The following is a 21,624-nucleotide window of genomic DNA, read 5'->3' on the forward strand; positions in this document are numbered from 1 at the left end:
CAACATGACAATGTTAGAGGAATCATCAAGGATTAATTTAAAGGGATGGTTCGGAGTAGATTCACCCTAGGGTCATTTGAACCGTGACATCCAGCCAAGTAGCCCACCCGAAGTTTTTCCGATCTTGGCCGAACATCAACCGAGTTATCCCGAATAGCTTAGTACAAGCGCTAACGGACCCTGGCAGTATCTCCAAAAATACCACACTAAAATCACATGCCATGACACCAAACTTCTACAGTAGTACAAATATGGTCTGTACTCACAAAATGATGCATTTGGAAGTTCGTACATAGTCCAGGAGTTTATTATTATCAACACAAGCCTAATAGCTTCTCTGCTGCTAAAGCTGCGTCGACGTCACTTCCTTGATCTGGGAGCTTCAAAGTAAGATGAGGGTTGATCTACTACTGTAGACAACAAAGTAGGCCTATATGCTATATTCTACATGACTTTTTATGTTGTAGAGTTGTGAATTTATTTTATCAATGGAGAAATTGAGCAGTCTTGCTTTGTTGTCTACAGGAGTAGATCAGGAAACTTGTTGCCTTCTGTGGCATCAGTAGTTTTGACAGAGTATGTCCCTCCAGCACATAATGTCCTCATAAGTTGCACTTATTTGATATATAGGCTCAAAAAGAGGTCCTTTCCATTTCAACCTGAGCTTGATTCATAAATGATCTTTAAATATAAACATAAAAATTAATGGGATTATCTTGATTATTGAAATATTTTTTTTAAAATTCAAAATTGCTTGACGTCAATAAATCATGGATTTCACTAAAGGCTGCATCAATGGTTTACTTCTACTCTGCAAAGATAGGCTAGTCAACATAATTAGCTATAGCTGCTCTGCTGTAAGATGCTACTTTTGTTCAATTTACAGGAAATAGGAAAAAGTGTGTAAATTATCTTTAGCTCATGATAATCTCTCATTTAAACTCGCAAAAGTGATGCTTATGTTTTTAGACAACTCTTATGCAGTTTCCCAAAAATCTTAATTTTCTATGGTTTAGCAAATTTCATAGAAAGATTGAAAAATAAATTAGTAGACTGTTTTAATGAAAAAGTGACAGCATAAATCAACTAAACCAATTTAGGATATAACCGTTTTTAATGAAAACAAACAAAACAAGAAACATTTTATGAAGGAAATAAAATGGCAAGTGAAATGTTACATTACATCTCAACCTGACAAGATTGCATATGTATATCCGCATTTCATAATCATCATTATACTCATAAAAAACAAAAAAACAAGCTGAATAAATACTGTACACAAAGAGGAAGGTGGAAGATGTTTAGCTGGAAGTCTTGCCTTGTTGTTTAGAACTAAAATATAGAGACAATTATCTTACAAGAACTGCTTTTTTGTCTCATCTTGACAATCCTAATGAAGCAATCTGTTCATTTAACGTACAAATCTTAATGGAGATGATTGGTCGAATTGAGCAAAACTCCTGTGTCAGTTTACACTTCCTTCAAAATCTGGATAATAATAATTGTCCAAGTATTAATTCTACAGTAACACAAAAAAATTAAGTTTTAAAATCAAGTCTGAGGTGCATTTGAGTTACTTTGGAAGCAATGTGATTGAATTATATAGTTGACATTCATTCCAAATACACACACACAAAACACATCTCAGTTTAAACAGTGCATATCTGTTCATTTAACGCCCAGTGTCACAACTAGGCCCCAGTATTGAATCTGTCAGGCTTCAGGATTGTTGATAAAGAAACAGACAGAACAAAAAAGCAGCAGCAGTACATTATTGCATCAAAATGACATCATTAGACAGAGGAGGAAGCTCATTTGAACAGCTGAGAGCTTCAATTTCCACAAGTCAAAAAGCCTCATTAGAGTTAAATCAGCATCAACACAGATTTGACACAATGACATAACACTTATATAATATGTATATATACATATATATACATATATGTACATCTGTTACATGAGAGTTTTAATGGTGCATAGATTAATACACACAAATACACACAATATATCCTTAAAGATATTTGGAAGACTGAGATGCTTCAAGTTACTCAGGAGGAGGCAGGAGACAGAAAACAAAGCAGTGATCAAGTTAAATCAGAAAAAACTACAACTACTTTAAAAACATGTGCATTATAGATGCTGACATCATCCATCTGAGAGGTTCATAGAGGATTTCCGCTCATGTTCTTTTTGTTTTGTTTTTCAGACTGAGGCTTGAAGATTAATATTTCTGGTGCATTCTATCTGTAAAATGTGAAAATGTATTAGTATATTAAAATCCATCAAACAATTACTCCAATTTAACTTTGTTGTCTCATGGTCAAATGTTAGCCTAGCAAATAGAACAATAAAACAACATGTAAAACAACATGTACAAGTTTTTTTTCTGCATTAAAGGGCAGGCTCATATTGTTTTTAGATGTCACACAAGAATAAAGTTCATATGTTCACTTCATGAGTTATTGGTCAACGTAATTTTTTCTTTTGTCCATACTGGCTGTAAATAAAATATGAACCTTTCCTACATCCCCAACCATTAAGATTCAACAATTGTAAAACATTGGTCAGTTGCACGTTCTGCTTTGTCACCCCCATCAAACCTATTTTTACACCTCACTTTCACCTTGGTTTTCTATGGTTTCTTATGGTAATACAGCTTTTCACAGACTTCCAGATGTTGTTTGTGACTGGTAGCAGCATGTATGATGACGTCAACTCAAATGTCCACTAACATTTTTCACATTTCAACCAGATTTTTTCAGTAGTTTTTTTTCCTACTAAAGATCCATCCATCTATCCATTGTCTTCCGCTTATCCGAGGTTGGATCGTGAAGTTTCAGGTTCAGGAGAGAAACCCAGACACCCATCTCCCAAGCGACACTCTCCGGCTCCTCCTGGTGGATCCCAAGGCGTATCCAGGCCAGAAGGGATATATAATCCCTCCAGTATGTTCTGGGTTTTACCCTTGGGCTTCTTCCCAGTTGGATGTGACCAGCGATCTGTCTAAATAGAGTTTTTTATTCTAAGGCTTTATTGCATGACCAAGGCAGCCCAGTATCACAAGCAAAACATACAGTAGGCATGTTGGATCACAAGAGAAAGATTTAGTGTCACAAAGGTGCAGAAATTGTGAGATGGTTTCATACTGCCCGATGTTTTGTAGTCCAGTGATCAGGTGACAAGATACAAAACCGCAACCATGTAATTATGGATATCTTAATCTAACCGTGGATTTTTAATGCCTACACTGTGGACCAATGTAGCTACTATATGTTTTGATGTGAGACTACGTTGTTTAAGCTTTTTACATGAAGTGAATCCGACCCTGAAACGAAGATTTAAAGACCAAAACAGACATATGACGCATATGGGATATTCCACAACAGTGAAGACATCATTCCATTAACAAGGCAAAAGTCCTAATCAGGGTGGGGGCTTGATGGCACAAACATAAGTTGCGTGTTTGAGACCAATACATTGCCACTGTATTTTACTTTAGAGTTACATACAGTCAGTAAGTCAGTTAAGTCACTCCCTGGATTGGTTTAGCCAGTAATACTAATTGCTTAGAGTTGGAAGTCAAAACTACTTAGTTAGCGTAATATGGAAAATCATAACATACATTGTCTTAGCTCAATAAATTAGAAAATTTGATATGTTTCTTATGAAAGTTGTTTATGATCTTTAGTTATTGTCGCAACTCAACAAAGAACACTGTGCGAGCAAAACGTCTCCTCATGGTAACCAGCCAGGGCCCTTAATAGCAACACAGTGTTATCTCGCCCAGCTCATGTGGGTGAGATAAAGACTCCCTGCAGCTGCAGCTCTTTGTCTCTCACTATGCAGACTGTCATGTTTTCAGTATGACTGACTGACCTTTCTTGCAAGACAAAAAAAATACATAAAAGACAACTTAGTTGTTCTTCTTGTATTACTTATTATTACTCACTTAAGAGAATTTCCACAACAAGAGTTAAAAAAAAACAAAGCTGGTTAGGACTAAAATACATTATTTTTATTGTGTTCTTTACGGCCGCCATTTTGGAAGTAGCCTTTGCTACAGTAAACGACAAACTTTGTCACTTCTTGGTTGGCAATAAAATTGCTTGGCTAAAAGATATTACCATAAGAAATATGTTACTGAAACTGAAATACATTCTTTTTACTGTGTTATGATATGGTCATCTTAATGGACTAAATTCTTTACACTTCACGTGCCGTTACTCTCACGACCACAAGAAGTTGCATGTTCTTTTAATGTCAGCCTTATCTACTTGCATGAGCAGCGCCACATCGGGCTGTTTTTTAGAGGAGGACTCTTTTCCATATAGGAAGTGACAGAAAATCCCCATGAACAAAATGGCATCTGAATAAAAGGCAAACTAATGCATAAAAAAGAAAAACCATAGGAGAAGAGCATAGTTAGAAAATGTACTTAAGTCATAAAGATAAACACTCTGGGAGAACAGACTGATAACGTGTGATTATGTTTTTCTTTTTAAAAGGCAACTTAAGCGGAAAACTGCATTTGAACGTTTTATTCTGATCTCACTAATCAATTAAAAAAAAAAATCCCAATACATTACATGGAAAGTATTTCTTTTTCCTTTTTTCTTTTTTAGGTAACACTTTTTGAGAAAGTGAGAGAAAGCAGCCATCTGAACGACTTGGAAGCATTTTGTACATTGGTCTCTTATACTAAAAATGATTGTGCTGATCACTGTGATTTACACATATCCATTAATTCAGGGCAGGTGAAGGGTAACAAGGGCTGGAAGAGTTTGTGTGTTAAGAACAACAAAATAGTACATTGCTATTCACTGCTATTCACCAAGAAATCTCTGAGATGCAGCTGAAAGCTCAGAATAAAGGTAGGAAGTGGACCTTTGAGTTGGATTGTTTCATCACACATGTTGGTTTGGCTCAGTTGAGGAAAGATCACTGGATTGTTGAAGAATAAAGGTTTTGTTAAAGTGTGGCTTTGAGATATCAGTTGTTGAGGCATAATCTCATGACTGAAGCAGGTGTTGGAAAGTTGGGAAAATGCTTTTGGTAAATATTTACAACATACAAAGTTACATAAATTATGCAAGCAAAAACAATAAGAAAATAATTATAGTCAATATTTTGTTTTGTTCACAGAAAGTGAGTCAGCTTATTTATGGGAAATGTCATGTCTGCAGTTATGTGCTTTTAAAAGTTCTTCCAACTCTTTTTGGGAGAAAAGTTTCAGTAAAAAAAAACAACAAGCAACCCTTTTTTAACTGCAAAAACAGTAGGTAGCCCAATCCGAAATGAACCCGTAACAGACAGATGTCAAATAAGGTACGTCAGCGATGTCTAATATGGCTCCAAACATACATCAAGATAAATCAGCCAGACAGTGTATTATTTTTTCCTATAAATTAATGAAAATACATTAAAAAAAATCACAACAAAAAGAAAAACAATCAGCAGACAGTGACAGAACAGATAACTAGCCTGAATCAGTTATCTTGTTGTGACTTTTACATGTACTGCTTTATGTTTTTCCAAAACCAATACCCTGATTTAAACTGAAATTGAAGTTAATGTTTTCTCTTTTCACTGAATAGTTCTGGTTCATTTCGAGTTGGTGAGGCTGTAGCTGCCATTGATGACACAGAGGAAATGTATTGCTATATTCTGGGGTTATATGAGATTAATTACACCACATTATTGCAACCTACATGTGTTTTTTTCCCCGTTTTTTTTCTCACTGAGATGCATAGTGACTGGACTGTTTTTAGAGAACACCCCCTCTAAATAATTAAGAAATAAAATCAAATACTTGACTCGCAGTGTGTAGAGAAACAACATGGAGAATAAAATGAATAAAAAGGAATTATTTCAGTTTAAAAATATAGAATTGTGCCTTAATTTATGACAGGGCCATAGTCATGCAATTCTTCCCTTATTTTCACAGATTTGGAACAAGTTTGTTTTATATTAGTCATATTAAAAATGCAATTGAACAAAGACTGACAGATATCGAATCATGGACACTGAAAACAGCAATTTACTTACAGACTTCTAAGTCTGTTTAGACCAAACATGCTATTTCCTCCTGTTTCCAATTAATCTATTGCAACCCCAATTCCAAAAAGGTTTGGACGCTCACTCTGTAAAATGGTAATAAAAACAGAATGCAATGACTTGCAAATCTCATAAACGGATATTTTAATCACAATGAAACATAGAAAACATATCAAATTTTTGAAAGTGATACATTTTAATGTTTCATTAAAAATATTAGTTAATTATGAATTTGATGACAACATTACATCTTAAAAAGAATTGGAATGAGGTAAGGAAAGGCTGGAAAAGGTGTTACTAAAAGGTTAGGCTCTGTCGTGTAAAGAAGCCATTATGTGAACATGATTCAGAAACATTGCTGTCTTCTTTGGGCCAAACTATTTTCAGATGGACAGAGGAAAAGTGGAAAACTGTTCTGTGGTCAGATGAATTGAAGTTTGAAATTCTTTTTGGAATCATGGACGCTACAACTCCAGACTAAAGAAGAGAGGGACCATCCTACTTGTTATCAGTTCTCAGTTCAAAAGCCTGAATCTTCGATGGTATGGGGGTGTATTACTGCCTATAGGACTGGGAACGTGCACATCTGGAAAGGAGCCATAGGTGTAATGTTTCAGAGCAACATGTGCTTTCTTCAAGATGACCTTTTCAGGCAAGACCCTTCAGATTTCAACAAACCAATACTAAACCACATACTACTTCTAACCCCAGCAGGTTGAGGCGGAGGCCACCCTTCCTGAGTTTGGTTCTGCCAGAGTTTTCTATGTGTTAAAAGGGAGTTTTTTTCTTTCCATAGTCACCACTTGCAGGCTCAGGATGGAAGATTGGATCAAAGAGAAGTTTCTGTGCAATTCCTTGGTTTGTTTAGCATGGCTACTTTTTTAAAATTTGGTTTTGTTTGCATGAATTGGACTGATTTGAAATTTAATAAATTGGATTTCATTGGATTACGATTATATTGCAATGTAATGGATTCTAATTGGCCTGCATTGGATTATTGTAATTTTTTTAGATTTCACTCTGGCCTGTTGACGTAAATGTTTAAAGCACATCTTTCAGTTTGGCCAAGCAGTTGAGGAGCTGTTACTCACTATATTTGGGTTGTTTTTTTTAAATGGAGAACATAAGCAAATAAAAAAGGTCAATAAGAAAAAAAAAAACTGTAAATCTGTGAATTATTTTCTGCAGGTGTACATCCACAGTAGGACGATACATAGCACCTGTATTGTCCTTTATATTTCTTTCTCCAACTCAGTTGGTGAATTATATTAGAGACATGGTGGACATTTGAGGGTGAACATAAAGACAGCTGCAGTAGTTTTTGTTTAAGACAGACGTTGTCTTAGGTTTCTGACATCTTCTTTGTGCTGGCTTGTTTCTTAAGCAGGAAGAAGAACAGCTCCTCTATCCTCCTCTTCATGGTGAAGACCCAATGTGGGCTGCCCTTCAGGTCCAAATTTTATTTTCCACCTTTGTGTAATTTGAGGTGCATGTTGAGACCAAAGACAGATTCATGACACAAAAGTGTACTCTCTATCATTTTGTTAGATCAAGATTGTTTTTGTTTTTTGTCATCTTAATTAAATTAAAATGATCCCAATGATGATGGGCATTAGTTCGATTTTTTACCAAACTTCTGTAAGGTGGACCACTAGTATCAGTGATATGGAGCATTACTTTAATTACTTAAGACAACAAAATTTCTGCGTTTTTTTCCGGGCATAAAGAAGTTTCAGGACCACTTATTGCTTTTTAGACAATGGTAGGTAATTCTGTAATGTTTCCAATAAATTTCCATTGTTTTTCAGTGTGTGTGGGAACCTCTCAGCTCTGGTTAAGTTGGGTTCAGTTTTGCATTTTATTTAAAGCAACAGCTCCTCTTTTACACTTGGTTTGGAGCCATCGGCTGTGAATCAGATGACGTCTGATCGAGGCAGAAGGAAGAGGAGGTTTTGTCTTTTCATGTGTCTGTGTGAGGCCTCCGTCAGGTGAGGAGGGTGCATCCGTGATGTCTCTGCTGTCTCTCGAAGATCCAAAAAACAGCATGTTAGAGGTCAATGGTTGCTGGTTCGACTTCCCACTGTTCCTACTGTCATCAGTAGGGCGCAAAGAGAATTGATCCTTGGCTCGCTCTGATTGGTCCAGGAGCTGGACGCAGGAAGGAAGCAGTGAAGAGGGACGAAGAGGCCGGAGGGCGAGGATGCAGAGAGATGGCAGGGGTGAGGGGTGAGGAGGTGGGTGAGAGGAGAGGAGAGGAGGAAAGAGAGGAAGGAGGTAGGGAGATGGAGGGAGGGAGGGGGGATGGGGGATGAGCAAAAGGGGTGGAGAGGAAGGAGGGAGAGAGGGAAGGCTTTGCCAGCTCCTTCTGAGGAACAAGGAAATAAGGAGAGGAGAGAAGAGACAGGGAATAGTAAAGAATCAAGGGGACAAAAATAATTAAAGGAAAGAAGTTCAAAAGGAGACAATAATAGGAAATAGTAAAAAAAAAATATGAGAAGAGAAAAAAAATAGTCCAGGGAAAATAAGTAGACATGGGAACATGCCGAAAGTAGGGGTGGAGAGCAGAAAGAAGGTAAAAGGGGAAGGAGAAAAGAGAAAACATGAAGACACGAAAAGAGGGAACGAGGAAGCAAGCAGAGGAGAGGAGACAATGACAGGAAAAGACACAGAAAAGGAGATGTAAGAGGGAGGTGTGTAAAGGGGACAAGGACAGGAAAGGGGTGGAAACAAGGAAAGGAAAATGGTGGGGCAAGAAAGGAGGAGGGGAGAGAATATAAGGAATTGAAGAGGGTAGAATAGACAAAGGAACAAGAAAAGAAGAAAATGTATAGGTAACAAGGACAGGAGAGGAAAGCAGTTGAAAGGAAAAGAGCAACGAAAAGGACACAAGGAGAGGAGGCAACATGGTCATGAGAGAGTGTAGATGAGGGAAAGGGAGATAAAAAAATGTAGATTGTGAAGGTTTCCAGTTATTGATTTGAATTGCTTTTCTATTAAACAGATTCATTTATTGATCTGAGATCAAGATAAAGAGTGAGACACTTACAGTGAGTGAGTTACGCTGCTGTTTGTTATAAGGGCTGTATTTGGGTTTGCTGGGTTTTCCTGCCACTCTGTCTTTGTGCCTCCTGCTGGATATGTGCTGCAACAACAACAACAACACTGTCAGACTGAAAACAAGGCCGAGTACAAAAACAGGCTGACAACAAAAGTGTTTACTTTTATGCTGATGATTCAGGGATGTGCTGCTCTGCCCCTACACCTGATCAGACTCTCCATGAGCTACATGCTTTCAATACTATCAAGCATACGTCTTGTGATGGCTTGCTTTGAATACCAATAAAAATCAAAGTCATGATGCTCTCAAATGCCTCAGAACTTCCATATGTCATTACTTTTCAAGTCTGTGAGATTGAAATAGTGTTTTAATAGAAATACCTTGGAGTTATTAATGATTCATTGCCCTTTATGCTTCACGTGCACCAGCAGGAATGTTGCAACTATGCTTTTTCCTTAGAATCAAGTCTAGTTTTTCCTGGCAGGCCAAGGAGAGACGTGTTGCTATCATTATATGTCTGTGCTGGATTATGGAGATGGAGTTTAAACACATGGATTATTGCATTGGTTAAATGCTCTTGGTAGAGTCTACCATGGAGCTCCAAGGTTAATCACAAACCATGTCTCTGCAATTACAAATGCGGTGTAAACCATCTTGTTATCAAAATAAAGCTCACACTTGAGAGACTTTTTTAAAGTTGGATCAAACCAGATATTCTCCTCCCGCCCTCGGTAGCGGGGGGCTCAAGTGTTGGGGTTAAAACCCTCACTCATCATTCTACATCAACAGATATGAGTTTAGACAGGAGTATTTATTATCATCTGCAGCCTACCCCCATGTGGAGTCCCACAGGGCTCAATGCTGCCATAGCGATCCATTTTTAGGAAACATTGGATTCCCTTTAACTGCTATGCAGATGACAGTGAAATCCATATGCCCAAGAAAATATAAACTAAAGATTAATTTCAGCTTTTAACATCAAAGCATGAATAAACGTAAGCTTCCTTTGTCTCAATTAAATAAAAATAGATCATTTTATTTGGATGACTGGACTTTTTAGCTGACCTTGACATCTGTCATGGGCCCTTAGCTAAATATAATCAAACATCTGTAAAAAAAAACCATGGAGTGATTTTTGACAGCTCTATAAAATGTATAGATCAGCCCAGTTGTCAAAACTGGCTTTTTTTTTCAGCCAAGACTTCAGCCGTATCTCCCTCCCAGAGATTTTGAAAATGTTATTCATGCCTTCATTTCCTCTTTGCTGGATTATTGCAATCCCTTGTATGCGGGTATTCTCTCCAATTTTTTGCAACTGTTACAAAGTGCAGTAGCTTGTCTTTTAAGAGGAACAAGTACAACACTCGTGTTGACCTCACTGCATTGGTTTCCTATTCATTAAAGAGTTGGTTTAATAGTTTTATTTATAGTTTTTAAGGCTTGAAATGGTCTGGCTCTATCCCACTGGCATAGCCAAAAAAAAGTAGTTGGGTGTGCACGAGCAAATACTGGGTGTGCCAAACGTTGTCCTTTATTTCTTTATGCCAAGTGTTTAAAAAAGACATAAAGGACAACATACCTTTTGACTTTCTTCTCCTTCGTTACTACTCCGATCTCCCATAGTCAATCCCCTTTCCCAAAGGTCAAGACCCTCTAGTGGCCTGGCGAACTTTTGAAGTTTGCAGCGCGTTTCGTTCTTGCATGTGTTTTGAAGTTTGCAGTGCGTTTCACTCTAGCAATCGTTTTATGGAGTTAAATCAATTTCAATATTCACAAATGTGCAGGACAAGATTCACAAATGTATTTCTGATGCACACACAAATATAACTTCATTTACAAACTGCTTCTGGTCTCTGGACTTCGCTGCATTTGTGTGTGGATTTTGAGACTCCCCTGACTTGCGTCAACCCACAAATGTCTTTTTTTTTTAACACGGAATGATCTGCAATTAATCAGATAGCTTTCTTGTTTCAGCCAATCATGAGAATGACCATTTCTTCATAAGCCAATCACATTAAGCCATTCAAACTGCGCTATGATGTAGCCAGCGTGCCTTTCGCTGTGCATTTTTCCTCTGCGTTGTGTTGTGAGGGAATGAAAAACAGGGACTCGGATCCAATTCAACAGTTTTACTGTCAACAGAAATAGAAACAGTGAGCTCCGTGTGTGGGTGTGAGACTCTGGTCAGCAGAACTGGCAATGACCGAAGCATGCATGTCCGCCCTACAGGATGCTCTCGCACGCACACGTTCACACTACTACGTTATCAACAGGCAGACAAGAAGGACAACCTAATAAAGAATAATACAAGTGGGATGTTTTGGTGAAATGAATATAACGTTTTTTCATTTAGTTTTTCTTTTTAACAAACTGCTACATATGCATGTGAATTTCAGTCAGTTCAACATGTCTTCCAGCAAAGACAGCGGAGCGGTAAGTGAAACATCTCATTTAACATGTTTGGCTACTTAATCCCCTTGTTATGAGAAGTTGTTTAATTATTAATTTTAATCGCTTTAATTGTGCAACTATCAATACAAGCCAGCCAGCTAAGCGAGTGAGCTGCGCTGGCGCTTCTGCACGCATTTGTAAATCTTGTCCTGCGCATTTATAAATCGTCCTGCGCATTTGTAAATCTTGTCCTGCGCATTTGTAAATCGTCCTGCGCATTTGTAAATCTTGTCCTGCGCATTTGTAAATCTTGTCCTGCGCATTTGTAAATCTTGTCCTGCGCATTTGTAAATCTTGTCCTGCGCATTTGTAAATCGTCCTGCGCATTTGTAAATCTTGTCCTGCGCATTTGTAAATCTTGTCCTGCGCATTTGTAAATCGTCCTGCGCGTTTGTAAATCTTGTCCTGCGCATTTGTAAATCTTGTCCTGCGCATTTGTAAATCTTGTCCTGCGCATTTGTAAATCGTCCTGCGCATTTGTAAATCTTGTCCTGCGCATTTGTAAATCTTGTCCTGCGCATTTGTAAATCGTCCTGCGCGTTTGTAAATCTTGTCCTGCGCATTTATAAATCGTCCTGCGGATTTGTAAATCTTGTCCTGCGCATTTGTAAATCTTGTCCTGCGCATTTGTAAATCTTGTCCTGCGCATTTGTAAATCGTCCTGCGCATTTGTGAATCTTATCCTGCGCATTTGTGGATATTGAAACTGATTTAGCTACATAATCGTTTTGTGCTCCGGTCGTTTTTGTGATTGCTGCATTTTTTTCTTGCAGCGTTCTACTTTTGGATTTGTTTTGCCGTTTGCACGTTTGGGTGTGCCAGCTGCCTCTTTGGATGGCACCGGCACACCCGTGGCTACGCCATTGCTCTATCCTGTCTAAAGGAACTTCTACATCACTATACTCCACTGAGGTAAACTAATCACATGCTTTTAGATGTTCAAAGATCCAGTTACAAAAATTGGGCCTTCTCAGCGACTGCTTCTAATCTATGGAACAACATGCTAATTCTTATAACTATTCCAACCTTAGAAACTATCAAGATCCTCTGCTATGAAGACCCACATTTTTTTCTTTAGTTTGTGGAATGTTTTTTTTTACCAGCCAATGTTAGTGTGTTCAATAACTTTAATGATTTCACCCACTCTGTTTTTATACTCTGTGTTTTTGTTGCTCTTGGTTTATTGAAAATTTTATGTACAGCACTTTGGCTTAACTAATATTGTTTTAAATGTACTTTATAGCTAAAAGTAACATTGATATTATACACTATTGTAGGCTTGATGGTCTGATTTGTCCTCTGTCTTCGCTCTCAAGATTTTATCCTTCTAACCACCCTTAAACTCTGATCTGAACTGGAAAAAGGTTTGTTCAAGTGTGCTGCTCCCTTTACTTGGAATTGGTTGTAAGAACAGTTAAACCTGAGGGAGCTGTATTCATTTAATATATTCAAACAAACTGTTTACAATTTGGAGGCAGAAACATGTGACTAAAAATATGGCTGATTTAATTTTGGCCTACAATGACCTCTGATATTTTTATGTTCTTCAGTTTTGATGTATAGGTTTGTTTTTGTCTCTGAAGTTTACCCATACAGCACAAACATTTTGTATATAAATATTGTTATATGCAAACAGTCTAGCAAAAGAAATGGCTACCTTCAAAGAATAAAGTTTTCCCGGTAGAATAAAGATTAAATACAATCAATAACATGCAGAGAGTGGGGTCCTGTTTGATTGCTGCGCAAAGACAAAGGAATCAATCAATTACATATCAATCAATCAGTTGTATACCAATTCCATACAACTTCAGCATGTTCAGCAGTCTGAATGGAAGCAAGCTCCTCAACATGTTTGTTTAATGTAGTTCCTTCAATTAATTCACAATGTTAAACGGAGACCGTGTGAGACCCCTTTTTATTTGATATCCTACTGTTACTCTCAGCTAACAATTCCACAATGCATAGCTTTTAGTAAATGCCAAACTCGCACATGGCAAATACACAGGAGTCAATAACAGAAAGCTAAAATGTGTTTATTAAGTTTTTTTTATATATTTCCAGGCAGACATTATCACAAAAGCAATGGTTTCTAGTGACCCATAACAGCGTTGTATGCTTAAATATTATATATCAATCCTACTTAGTGGGCCTCATCCAACCTTCTTTGACAACATTGTACTTGAATATGGATTTAATAAAAAAGTAAAGAGGATTGAAGATATAAGTACATTTTTGTAATTATAGAAGCAGGAACTATGAGTTGCTACCTGTTTGAGTTGAATCTCAGAGTTTACGTGGACGTCACAGATCTGGCAGTGGAAGGTTTTGTTCTGCAAGCCAGAGCCCTTCAGTCCTAAGCTGGTGCCATTCTTCGGCTTGGCTCCTGGTCGAGGGTAGGCTTTGATCGGTCCAGCGCCACTTCGAGCCTCCAGCATCGTTTTGTGTTTTGAACCTGAAAGCAGAAACATGGAAACCTTACTTAAACATGAGACATCATGATGGAGAAGTCTTTTCGTCCTTGGCAGCAACTGGTTTGAGTTCATTTCCATGAATATCAACCTGCACAGAAGCTTGCTGATGATAAACCAGCACTTGATAATCATTATTGGGTGGAAAAGACAAAAGAAGAAAATGTGATAGGTCTTTTTAAATGTTTACATCTAATTACTGTTTCTTTTTGGTATTCATGATGTTCAGATCTTTGATTTTCAAACATCTTTGAATGCAACACAGAGTTGATATCTGCTCAGACAAAACCTACCAGCTCGGCATTGAACTGGATCATATTTGTTGGGTGTTTAACCTGTTTAGCCCCAGGAGTCTTTCTGGGGTTCCTGCTCAAAAAAGACATCCCCAAAATGAAGTAAGTATTTCTCTGCAATTACAAACTCTATGTAAACCATCTTGGTATCAAAATAAACCTAACACTTGTGAGAATTCCCCCCAGTTACCCTATCGCCTCCGGTATTAAGGGTTCCGGGGTTGAAGAGGTTCAGTATGAAGTACAGTGTTTGGTGTTTGCTTGCTTTTAGCCTAAAGAGTAGAAGTATTTACCAGAAGGCTCCAGCAGGGGGAGCAGAGAGCCGTACAGAAATGTTAAAGGATACATTGCATTATTTGTGTCAATTTGTGTCAGAGCAGCCTTTAACATATGTCAAGTGCTGGGTGACAGAACATAATGTATTCTGATCTCTAGTGATAATCAAATTCCTGCACTAAGACTGAGAATCTTCATCAACATCTCTACTGCAGTCCAGTGAACTGTCTTTGATTACTATGTTTAAATGAAGTTGATAGAACAATGATTACTGTATCTATCTTGATTAAATTTCCTTTTTCTAACCATAAAACAATGCCAAACAATACAGATATCTTCTGAATCTACAATAGACAATTATATAACTCTGGATTCGAACTATAGCCTTTTAACCTTTTAACTAGATTATAAAAGGAGACAAAATGTGCTGTTTTTATAAGTTGACACAATTTCTTAAAGTGACATGCTTTGGTCAAAATATCACAGATAGGATACAACAGCTAATTTTCCACCATGTCTTTATACCTCTGGTCACAGCACTTGGTTTTAGTGGGTGGAGTGAGCCACAACTGTCTTTCTGTTATTTGAGATTTGTCCTACAACTTTGAGCTACCATGCATAGATAAATTTGGACACAAATTACACTCAATAATCCCTAAAGCATGTTGAGACCATGGGAGAGAATGGATAGTAAATAGCCTGAGAGCTCACACTCACATGCAGCAAACTGAAAGAAAATTATCTGATTAGCAATCTAGTTCACAAAAACTGACATTTCCCTCGTCTGGAGTTTAACCGAGGACAGTTGGTACTCATCTGAACAATCTCATCACCAGACGTGTGTTAAACTGGTTCCAGGTTGATAAAACAAGAGCCCTGCAGATAAGAATGCTAAAGCAAAATTACAGCCACCCGGCAGGTATTAGATAAGACAAAAATAATGTAAAATTTCCTCCATCACACATTGGCTTGATGAACCCTGGTCGTCACCGTCTCTCCATTCCTCTGAGTTTTCTTTAAGCGTCTAAAGTTATGACCTATTTCTTACTATCATATATATATATATATATATTCAATATCCAATGGGAACTTGTAATTTCCAACTTCCAATTGCAGATAAAAAAGACTAATTGATAAAGACATTATCAATTAGGAGTCATATTTCCAAGCTTGGATCTTAAACACAAGTGATTCAACGTCTTGCTTCTGAAATACAGCGAATGCATAATCTGAAGTTCAAGTCAAGTGAAGGTAAAGATAAGGAGGCAGGATAATTCTCCTCTTAGCTGGGCATGTGACGCAACAGTACCCTGCAAATCTTCGCGGCTCCTTGAATTAGATGATTTCAGAACAATGGAACCCCAAAGTGGTAGGATCACGTTTTTATTTATATATTAATTTTTTTGGTTGGTAGTCACGTTTAGACACCGAAATATATGCTCTTAAGGGAAGACAATATTTTTTTCATGTCCCCTTTAAAATCCTCCCTGATTTTTAAATGTTCATAGAAACAAACTTCAAATCGAGCATTCTCTCTAATATAAAAAAATAATATAATAAACATTCACTACAAGATTTGAAAATAATTAATAAGCTTGATCTTAGTGGGAAGTAAATGTAAATCTGTCAACTGTCCTGCAAAAAATTCCTGTAACGTTTACTTTTTGATAAGAATAAGCAAAAGCAGAGGGTTCATTTACATCTTAACTGTTTAGAATGTTTGATCATACTATGCTTACACTTCAATTTCCTACAGTTTTCACCAAATGGAGAATTAGAGCCTGCCATGAACATTCTCCAAGTCAACAAAAATCATCAAGTTTAATGATAACATCTTTTCTTCTACAATTTAAAATCAAAGCAAACACGTGAAGGTATAAAAACTGTTTCACTGTTTCCATCTGGCTCCTCCTCACCTGCATTATGAGCCTCCAGCTGAGACAGAGAGTTGACAGCGACTTTGCAAAGAGAGCAGTACAGCAGCTTCTTTGCTTTCTCCTCCTCTGACTCAACTGAGAGAGGAGCATCCTGTGAGGAGCATGTCTGAGAAGAAGGAGGTCCAGAGGAAGAGGAGAGGGTGACAGGAGCCAGAGCAGAAGACTTGGAAGAGGAGGAAGAAGAGGAAGAGGACGAGAGAACTGGAGCTGGAAGAGCAGAAGGGGGGCTGGATGGAGGAGGCTCACTGCCTGCTCTGCTGGAGGAAGGGGAGGAAGAGGAGCAAGGAGACATGGAGGGGGGGAGGAGGATGGGCTTGAGAGGAGATGAGGAGTCAATGGAGCTGGTGAATGGTTCTAGATGGGGGAAAAGGAGGAAGAAATAAAACTATTTCAGAATAAAGACGTGACCTGTAACAGTATTCAGATCTGTTTTATTGGTGGATAAATCAACCTGTGTGCTGACTGGTGCTGATGTTAGCTGATGCAGGGCCAGCAGGAACACAGCTGCTCCCATTGGTTTCTGCAGTGACTGACAGCTTGGCCTTGGCCTTGTTCTCCTGAGACTTGAGCTTCTTGGCATGACGACTGCCTCTGTAATGAGCTTCAGCCTGAGACTGAACAAACAGAAAGGATCATTGAATGCTTTGTTTGATTTGGTTCAATTTTTTGTTCCTACTTTCTGATGCTGATATCTCTTTCTGTCTTGTTACTCTTACAGTAGCTTATCTCTCACTGAGTTTCCTTCAAACGTCTTAATGAATAATCTCAGCATATTCCTAAAGTTTACTATCTGGAAAAATGTTGCTAAAAAATGACAATCAATTTAGCACTCTCCTAAAATGAGTCATAATGGATTAAATGAAACCAGGTTTAAGTCCTTGTGATCTTTATTGTTATAACTCCTGAAAAAATAATCTAAAAAAATAAACTAACAGAAAATAATCTGATGTAAGGGTTTTTAGTTAGTTTTCTATTTTTAAAAGTCCCTTGCGTGTCTTATCATGTTTTTGTCTTACATTCTTTGTGCTTTTCTGCCCTGAGATCACTAATTGTGTTCATCCATGTGATTGTCTGATGGTTCCCACCTGTGTTCCCAGCTCTATAATAGTCATCTTCTGCCTGTTGAGTTCTTTTAGAAACATGTAATTAATCTTATAAAGACATTCCTGCCTTGGTTGCAGGTGTCTTTTGGTCAATTTTACATACAAGCTGCTTTTACTTGTTAGTTCCCATGAGTTTATTAATGTATATCTTGTGTATTTATCTCAGTTTTGATGCTTTATTTGAGTTTTTCTTCCTGATTTCTTTCATGCTTACATACCCCACAGGACAACTCACTAACTGTTCAGTGAGAGATTAAACCTTTTTCACAGCAGGCATTAGGCGTGTATCAAAACTAAACAAGCTTTGGCCATTTCTATTGACAATTAGATTAGATTTTTGTCTCTAAGGGTGGTATCATATGAGGAAAGACATAAACTCAAAAGCATTCTCTCTGAAAGTGTTGCTCTAGCAGGTATTCAGTCTCCAAGAGGGAAGTAGAACTTCTCTGGAGCCCACTACAGGGCCTCAGCAGGGGTCTGGAGGATACTGATGGGTGTACTGTACATAGAACGGAGAGTTGGCTTAGGTGAAGGCATTAGGTGATGGAGGTTCCTGGAGCCAGTTACAGGATTCCAGTAAACATGGTTTGGACAATAATAACAATTATTCAAGGTAAACACAAGAAACTTGTGCTAAAGAAAAAAAAGGAACAGACTCAGTGAATAATTCCCTATAATCCCTATATAGACCAGTGAGCAGTGCTGACCAACTTGTCATTGGGGTCATCAGGTGGGGACCTCCTTTCATCAGTATTTCATCTAGTTGGGCTCACAACACCTCCAGGAGGCTAGACAGTGATCACTGGTGTCCCAGAGTCACTCCCCTAATGCCAACCATCACTGCTCATCACACCACAACAACCTTTTTTTCCACAACCACAAGCTACCCCAGCCTCTCACCAACTGCACACCCAACTGGATGGGGTTACAAACCCTGGATCGGGTAGGGGGTGAGATCCTACTAATGTAAAATTATGATATGCAGTGTAGACACACAAATCTTCACCTGTACCACCATATTGGCGATCAGAGTTACGTTAGACAAGTATAAATTCAGAATCTTCCAGGTTATGTATATGTTAGTATATATATATATATATATATATATATATATATTAGTAGTCATAATCGTAAGTATTGTTAGACAAACATTTGTTTAGCATCTGATCTGAACACACCAACCCACTTTACATTTAAACGACATCATTGTTATCCCAATTTATCACCTCCAGATGTGGTCGGGAGGTGCATTTTTGTGACTGGAATCATGTGTGTGTATTTAGACCTGCATTTACATGTCAGACAAGGTGTGACCGCCCAACGAGCTCTAAACTGTAAACACAGCAACAAGCCCGAATGACTGTGTGTAAGAAACACTATGACACTGTACTTCCGTGAATGTGTACAGTCTGTATGACTCAACTTTTAGTCAGCTTATTTGTGCTCCTTTTTCATTTATACTCTCCTCAGCTGTGATTCCTGTTCAAGTTCACTTATGAATTATTTCACTGGCTCATACATTAGTCATGTTTGACTGACATGTCACTTATGAGGAAGCTAATTTCCTCTCAGCAGTCAAGAATGAGATGAGTGTCATTTACACAGCACTTTGTTATAACAGCGTAGAGGAGCAGGAGTAACACCTAAAGGACTCGGTATGCTACTCCGTTGCTAGGGCGTGGCGACACCTAAAAGTTGGAAGACTCGCCATCACTCGCCACAAAAAATGAAGTCGCTTATAACTTCCACATACATTATCCAATCTGTCCCAAACTTCATACGCGAATGCTGGACCCAGCCTGAACACGCAGATATAATCATAGTGACATCCACCAATAGCGCCACCTGCTGGTGTTTGGAAATGTCTTTTTTTTTTTCTACACCTCGCATTTGATCAACCTCCTACAGATTTAATGGTAGCAGCTCCAAACTTGGCCAGGAGACTCTTAAGCTTTGGGGGAAAAAAAGTCTTGAGAAACTTCCAACTTGCAAACTCTGAACGGTGTGGGCGGTGAAAATCGTGTGATGGCGTTTGTGATTTGAAAGCCTTATCATCATCACAAGGTCATGAAACTTGGCACACACGTCCACCCTAACAACCTCGTACGTATGTTAAGGGTATTGTGTGTGGGAGGAGCAAAATGGCTCAGTGGCGCCCCCTAGAAATTTTCCAAAACCCCTCTGCATTGGGGTTATTATGTGCCCGTGCGTATGCAGAGGGTATCGTGCGTGCGGGAAGAGCTGCACGACTACAGCGTCCAGCCTCAAGACCTTTTCACCATGAAGTCAAGATTAAAAGAGGTTAATCTTCATACTTTATATGAGACTAAGGAACAATGTCCCCTTCATCAAATTAATGGTACAGAATAAAACTATTTTGGAATGAGGCTGAATGCACAAATAATCCCTTCATACTGTACACAAAACAAGTAGCAAAGTTGTCAGAGACAAAGGTTTTTCAAAAGAAAGTTACTCATATGTTATGCTGGAATTGTACAAGCCATTATGCAACTTAAACACAGACACAGCAGTTTTTTAAAATTGCATTAGTATGTTTATAGTTTTTTTTCTAAATCTTTTGTTTATTGGCTTTAAATCTTCATAATATTGTCCTATGTCGTCATGTTTTTAATATAATGTATTTTTGTATTGCAAATATATATATAAACAAATAAAACTTCAACCCCAGTGCAGTTCAACTTTCAAAATGTACAGTGTCCCCTTCGACATTGTTAGATTCTGTTACCACTATGCTCATTTTCAAACACCAAATATTTCTTCTGCTTCATTTGCTAAAACTTATGAGGAACACATTTTTCTATATCAATGTTTATAATGTTGGCTTACTTAGTATTTGTTGTCTAAAGTTACTACTCACAATGGGCCTAATACAACAACCGTTCGTACGCACAGATTTGTTCTTAAATCGTGCATACGAGTGATTTAAGAGAATTTAAATCACCAATCTTTTCATATTTTACGTTTTCTTTCAGGTACGAACAGAATTTACGAGTGATCCAGACCAGTCGTGCGAGTTTCGTAAAATAGTCCCGTTATTCGAATCAAGTTTGCTTGACTAATGGATTGAAAAAACATTGGGTCTCATGCAAGAACATTTTCGTATTTTTATTCTAAATTTCTCTTACTTTTTTCGTATGAAGGTCTCGTAAGAACACGCCACGTCAGATTCAACAAACGCTCTTAACTTCGGAAAAAGTGTGTAAATGACCTGCATAAATGATGAATGCCACCCGTGCGTATTTAAGTGCACTTGCACGAGGATAGTAGATTTGCATACTCCACGCCCAAAATAATACCAAATAAGGCTAAACTTCCTCTCTCCTGTGCCAGGAAGTGTTGAGTGTTGATTCATGAAAATGTCATTAAGGCGCAAAAAGAACAACTTTACGGGCTCTGAGATTGAAGTTCTGCTTTCAAAAGGAAAATCTGTCATTTTTAACACTCGTAATAACTTCCCCTTTCTTCTCTTTAGCAGGTCCTGTAATTCCACTGCTGACACCGCTAAAAATGACAGATTTTCCTTTTGAAAGCAGAACTTCAATCTCAGAGCTCTTAAAGTTGTTCTTTTTGCGCCTTAATGACATTTTCATGAATCAACACTCAACACTTCCTGGCACAGGAGAGAGGAAGTTTAGCCTTATTTGGTATTATTTTGGGCGTGGAGTATGTAAATCTACTATCCTCGTGCAAGTGCACTTAAATACGCACGGGTGGCATTCATCATTTATGCAGGTCACTTACACACTTTTTCCGAAGTTAAAGGTAGGGTAGGAGATCCTGGATTTTGAGTCCAGCGAAGCTGCATTTTGAAAATACACAGGTAAAAAGTCCCAACCCTTTTCTTCACTTTCCCCCCGAAGGCACGCCTCTAGAGTACATGAACGCGCACGAGCACGAAGGTGCACGAGCGCTGTCCTGACAGCAAGCATCGATCGTTGCCGTATTTAGTATTTAGTTTATGCT

At 38.1% G+C, this 21,624-nt stretch overlaps 1 protein-coding gene across 3 annotated transcripts in view; it reads right to left on the reverse strand.

Moving 5' to 3' along the window:
• Positions 1–6,181: 6,181 nt before the first annotated feature.
• The window catches only part of znf385b (zinc finger protein 385B), a 100,397-nt gene continuing 84,954 nt past the window's right edge, over positions 6,182–21,624 (reverse strand). Inside the window, exons 7-11 of one of the 3 annotated variants that reach the window (XM_075479178.1) lie at positions 17,001–17,151; positions 16,517–16,891; positions 13,831–14,015; positions 9,101–9,196; positions 6,182–8,419 (exon numbers count right to left, since the gene is read on the reverse strand). In XM_075479178.1, coding sequence (XP_075335293.1) covers positions 8,150–8,419; positions 9,101–9,196; positions 13,831–14,015; positions 16,517–16,891; positions 17,001–17,151 — 1,077 coding nt within the window. In that variant the 3' untranslated portion in view covers positions 6,182–8,149. Of the gene's footprint in view, positions 8,420–9,100; positions 9,197–13,830; positions 14,016–16,516; positions 16,892–16,988; positions 17,152–21,624 lie in introns of all 3 variants that reach the window. The other 2 variants (XM_075479177.1, XM_075479175.1) reach the window with 2 other exon arrangements.

Source organism: Odontesthes bonariensis, chromosome 12 (assembly GCF_027942865.1).
Source record: "Odontesthes bonariensis isolate fOdoBon6 chromosome 12, fOdoBon6.hap1, whole genome shotgun sequence".
NCBI lineage: Eukaryota > Metazoa > Chordata > Actinopteri > Atheriniformes > Atherinopsidae > Odontesthes > Odontesthes bonariensis.